Source organism: Anarrhichthys ocellatus, unplaced genomic scaffold (genome assembly GCF_004355925.1).
Source record: "Anarrhichthys ocellatus isolate YVR2014 unplaced genomic scaffold, GSC_Weel_1.0 scaffold3349, whole genome shotgun sequence".
Taxonomy (NCBI): domain Eukaryota; kingdom Metazoa; phylum Chordata; class Actinopteri; order Perciformes; family Anarhichadidae; genus Anarrhichthys; species Anarrhichthys ocellatus.
Window position 1 is genome coordinate 1 of NW_022283323.1, and position 5,796 is coordinate 5,796.

The 5,796-nt window shown below is 40.2% G+C and overlaps 1 protein-coding gene across 1 annotated transcript; it reads right to left on the minus strand.

Moving 5' to 3' along the window:
* Positions 1-1,987: 1,987 nt before the first annotated feature.
* aifm2 (AIF family member 2) lies at positions 1,988-5,323 on the minus strand (the record flags this gene model as incomplete). Its single annotated transcript, XM_031840804.1, has 7 exons — positions 1,988-2,752; positions 2,939-3,139; positions 3,957-4,109; positions 4,266-4,374; positions 4,601-4,693; positions 4,779-4,898; positions 5,208-5,323. Coding segments are annotated over 7 exons (944 nt in total), but the record flags the coding sequence as incomplete, so codon positions are not given.
* Between the last annotated feature and the right edge of the window lie 473 nt (positions 5,324-5,796).

Sequence of the window (5,796 nt, forward strand, 5' to 3'; positions counted from 1 at the left end):
TCAATCTGTCTGACCTCATGATCATCATTGAGCTCTGCAGTCCCTCCCTCTGTGATGTAGAGCTCTGTGTAGATCTGATTCAGAAGGGTTGGGTTTCCTGCTTTAGCGGTCCCCTCAAACACACACTGGAACTTCTTCTTCAGGTTAGATTTGAGTTCAGCTGACAAACTGCAGCAAGAAGTCCTGAATGAACACACAACAAAGAAGATCAATGAGTCAAAGAATAGATTTCAACTAGTGCTGGGCAAATTAACGCATTATTATCGCGTTAACGCATTCATTAATTAACGCCGACAATTATTTTATAGCGCGTTAACGCATTTTTTTATTTTTTTTTATTTTGAAAGTCCGTTGCTCACTGGCAGCGTAGAGGGAGGCTTTAGCAGACTATGTTGATGCAGCGTGTGGGAGAAGTAGAGATAAACAAAAGCAAGACAAGCTAACAAATGCTACAGAGAAGTGGATACAAACTGCAGCCGGTTAGTATTGTGGAAGATGTCGGTCTGAGGAACGTTCACAATTTGCGTTCGCGTCGCGTTTGGTGTGAACGCACCTTTAGGATCGCAACGAATGACTGCACGTATGAGCCTCAAGAATGAGGTAAGAAAGTTAGCGGAAAGATTAACGTGAGACAACATCCGGTTTCTTCAGACGAACATCTGGTTTTCAGAATAAGATGCCAACAAAGTATGAATTATATTCAAATTAAGTATAAAACATGCTACCTGCATCTCGTGAGTTAAAGGGAAAATATACCTAAATTGTGCGTAAAGTGTCTTTATTCTTTGATCGCTGGGTAACCATAATTACCTCGGAGTTACAGCATTATATTGATGAACAGTAGAGCTGCATTCACATGCTCTGACTGTCATGAAGACAGACATTTTTGCCCCGAGTCCCTGAAACTCTGCATCTAGTCTCCAGACCTATGCAGCTACTCCCCAAACCTCTGTAGTCAGTCCCTAGACCTCTCCAAGTGGTCCCCAGGTTTTCTGCAACTGGTCTCCAGCTAGTCTCCTGACAATACTCTGGTGCTACTCTCCAAACCGCTGCAGCTAGTCCCCAGACTTCTTCGGCTAGGCAATCCTTTTCCTTCAAAACATTACTTCTATTTCTCTTCAGGAAGCTAATGTTTTCTTGTAGTTTATTGACAAGGTTGATATATGACATTTGAATTTGAGTTATTTTTTTAAAATAAACACATTTCTTTATCTTCCGGACCAACGACACTTGCTTTTTTTAAATAAAAGTGTAACGTTCTGGTGACGTTTCATCAGCCAGCCGCTGCCACTCTGCTCGTACTGGTTCCACTGGTTCCTGATCGGTGAGGCTGCAGCAGGAACTCTTTGAGTCACAGATTCCTCCACATGAAGAGATTCAAAGAGTTTCTCACTTTAAAATGAGTCTTTGTCAAATGTGAAAGTTGTGTTGTTTTTTTTTTACTTTTGGAGGCTCGATTATTTGATGATCTTTCTTTTTGGTGCGTCTGAGGAGTTTCCACTTTTTTTTTAAACAAATGGATCATTTAGCATTTAAAGTGTCCTCTAAAACCTAAAGGTTCAGTTTCCTGAGAAGCCGAAATATATGAGCTGATCAATCGATGATCAGTTACATTTCTTGACTAATTGTTTCATCTCCGCACAGATTTAACTGATCAATTTCTGTTTTTTGTTTTTGTTCGTCTGACGTGAGAAGTTTTGAAATCGGTTCAGACTCCGTTTACATCTGAAAGTTACAGCTGAGAAACCAAATCTATTTATTTGTTGATCAGTATTTATTCTGACGTATGATGGCAGCCAATCGGTGGACGGAGAAGTCTCCAAACGGAGACGTTTGGACGCTGGAGACGTTCAGCCGGAGAAGCTGTTTGATTAATGAGCCAAATGAAAGCTGTCTGATGGTGATGATGATGATTTTCTGTGTGAACACACTTGTTTTTATATTTCTGCTGTTGATGAATGAGATCAGAAGAAAAAGATCTTCAGGGTTAAAATATTTGTATTTATTGTTTTGGCATTACATAATAAAGAAGCTGTCTATAAATATGTGCTTCACGTTTTCTTTTAACATTTTTTAAGGCTGAAACGTGTAAATAACAACGTTTAAATTCTTCATATCCATGGTCCATGTTTCAATAATCCACATTTATTTAGCATTTTGAAGTAGCTTAGCATCAGCTCAGAGAAACATCATTAAACATGTTTGTATAAAACAGATTATCAAAAAACATCTGAAAAATGTTGTTGAATCAGTGAAACTTTAAAGACAAACTCAAATAAAAGAAGCATCTTTCTGTCAAGTTAGGCACAGTTTAATATCAAATGAAATCTTCCACTGGAAGTTAAAGTTCCTGAACATGAATCTAAATAACTGTAACATGCACAGACCTGAGATCAGCCATCGTTCATTCTACAGTATTTAAACTCCACCGTGAAACAAAGAGAACACCTGAACACGTTGAGCTGCTCGATGGAAGAGAAAATAAAAGAGAAGAAGAAGAAACTATTTGATCTTTTCTGGTTTTGTATGTAAACTGACTGAAGGTCCTCACAAGTATAAGAGTGTGTGTGTGTGTGTGTGTGTGTGTGTGTGTGTGTGTGTCAGGGTTGCTGCTGTTGCATCTCCCTCCAGCTCTTCCACAGCAGCAGATCTCGACTCTTCGCCAGGGCAACGAGGCAACGAGGCAACTTCAACCCGTTAAACTGACCCACGCCGTCGTCACGACCCATCGCCAGCAACATGGTGACGTTACCTAGCAACCAGCAACACCGTCAGTCAACCAGCAGCACAGACAACAGCAACCAAACAGGCAACTAAAACCACAAACAGGCAACTAAAACCACAAACAGGCAACTAAAACACAAACCGGCAAATAAAAACACAAACAGGCAACTAAAAACACAGACGAGCAACTAAACCACAGACAGTGAGTGTGTACCTGTGTGATATGAGGTCAGCTCCTTCCCGCTCAGACTGTTGGTGATGTTGCCCACGGCGACGGCGGCGTGCAGCCCTGCATGGTACGCCATCTTGGGCTCGTTGACGTCGGCGCAGTCGCCGACAGCGAAGACGTTGGAGAAACCTTGAACCTGCAGGTGATCGTTCACCTTCAGAGCTCCGTTATCGGCCAGACAGCCGGCTGTCGACAGGAACAGACCACTGATCAATACACCGATGGACTACCTGATTATGATTGGAGGCTGAAAGACAATAATCCCAAAGAGCTGCTTTTATGAGACGTCTCACTCTGATCCGTATTGATGGACAAATTAACACACACTGCCACAATCAACATCAAACTGCACTCCACAGACAAATACGAGACTAGAATACTCAAGTACTGTACTTAAGTACACATTCAAGGTACTTGTACTTCACCCTCGTCTTTTCTTTTGATGCGAATTACTTCTACTCCACCACATTTATATTAGAGGAATGTTATTATTATTAGAAGTATGATGTTTAGCTATAAATTAAACTTCCCAACAGTTTAAACAAGTACAGCTGGAACATTAGTCCTTTAATAAAATAAAAAAGTAGTTCCTTAATTATCAACAGATTTGTTGATGGTTGGACTCATTTTTCTTGAAAAAACATTGGCTGGTTATAGATGTTTTGCTGTAACAGTATTTTGTTTCTATATAGTATTATTACTTTTTCTGTGACAGAGTATTTTTACAATGTAGTATTTGTACTTTTACTGTAACGGAGTACTTTACTATGGAGTATAAGTACTTTTACTGGAACAGAGTATTTTTTTCACTATGTAGTATTAGTACTTTTTCTGGAACAGAGTATGTTTAATGTGTAGAATAAGTACTTTTATTGTAACAGAGTATTTTTTTTACTTCTACAGCAGTAAAGGTTCTGAATACTTCCTCCACTACAGGTAATCGATGATGCTGCGTAAGTGTGTGTGTGTGTGTGTGTGTGTGTGTGTGTGTGTGTGTGCTCACGGAAGCTGGAGCCGTAGGCTGCAGAGTTGACCTTGAGTCCGGTGCAGCAGATGATCAGATCCGAGGTGAGATTTGTTCCTCTCTCAGTGGTCACCACTGAGTTCTTCTGGGTCACATTGAGCTGCAGCTCCGACAGGTTGGACACTTTCTCACCTGAAACACACACAGCAGGTTCAGAACCCCCGACAGAACCCGGTCCGAACCGAACACCTGGTCTGCGGGTCTGCATAAGGTCCAATACAGATAGATAGATAGATATATATATACTTTATTCATCCCCAGTGAGAAATTTGTTAAATTTGTTAATACCCAGCAGCAGCTCCACTCCTTTCTCCAGAAGAACCTCCTTGGCCTGCTGTCTGACGCTGGGCAGCAGCTCCGGGTCAGCCAGCGCGATCCTGGAGTGGATCAGAACCACCTGAACAAGAGAATGCTCTTAAAAACTCTTCTCTACAAGAGTACACACTGTGTACACAGGAAGCAGGAAACAGTAAAGGTACAAGTACAATGACTGGAAAAAGTAGTAGTACATGTCATACTAGTGGCATAACACATTTATTGTACTTTTTACTAAAGAATGAAGTGTTCCTTCATGTGTTGATGTTGAATGTTTGTGATTATATATATACTTCGATTGTCGTCACCTTCTTGTCTGGATACTCTGTCTTGATCTCAGCAGCCATCTCCACACCGGTCGACCCTCCTCCAACCACCAACACCGAGTCTGCAGCCTGGACCTGAAGACACACATACACACACACACACACACAGTGTGGGTGGTGAGGAGCTCCTCTGTCTCTGCAGACCTCTCAGAGTAACTACCTGCTTGATGAAGTCCTTGTACATCTGGACGGCGGTCTGGTACGACGCCACAGTGTTGAACTTCCCGGGGAACGCTCCATCAGTCCCAGTACACAGGATGAGGTGGGAGTACTGGATCTCCTGCAGCACACGGGGGACAAACTGGACTGTAGGGAATTTAATTTATGTTTTAACAGGGGGGGGCAATCACTTTTTCACACAGGGCCATGTAGGTTTGGATTTTTTTTCCCCCTTAATAATAAAAACCTTCATTTAAAAACTGCATTTTGTGTTTACTTGTGTTATCTTTGTCTGATATTTAAATTTGTTTGATGATCTGAAACATTTAAGTGTGACAAACATGCAAAAAAATAAGAAATCAGGAAGGGGGCAAACACTTTTCACACAACTGTATAACCCTCCCTTCCCCTACCTCCCCCCCGTCCTCACCCTCCCTCCCTCCAGGACGACCGTCTGTCTGTCGGTGTCGACTCTCTGAACTCGTCCCTGAACAAAACTGTCTCCAAAGGTCTCGGTGTACGGGATGAAGGTCCTCTGGGCGAAGCCTACAGGGCGTCAAAGGTCAAAGGTCACACTCTGATGACGTCAGAGTGCACTGTTAATATATTTTATATTAATGTGTATGAAAGGTGCAAAACAAATAACATTTATAGTAACAATAAAAACAACAATAAAAGTGATAATCATAATAAAAATAAGAAAAATACTAATTAGAGATCTATTTTGGAAGAATATGTAAAATGTTTCAATGAAAAGAAAATGCAACAAAATTCTAAACATATTTTTTGAAAAATTGCAAAACAAAATTCTAAACAAATAAGCCAAACATATAACTAAGTATGAAATTCTTATAAAATAAAACATAAAACCACAAAAAACTAAATAAAAAAATTAAATTGAATTCTTATCAAATAAAAAGTAAAACTTAAAACTTAAAAGTAAAAGTAAAACACAAAATAAAGTGATCGTACAAATATATATATATACATATATATATATATATATATATACATATACA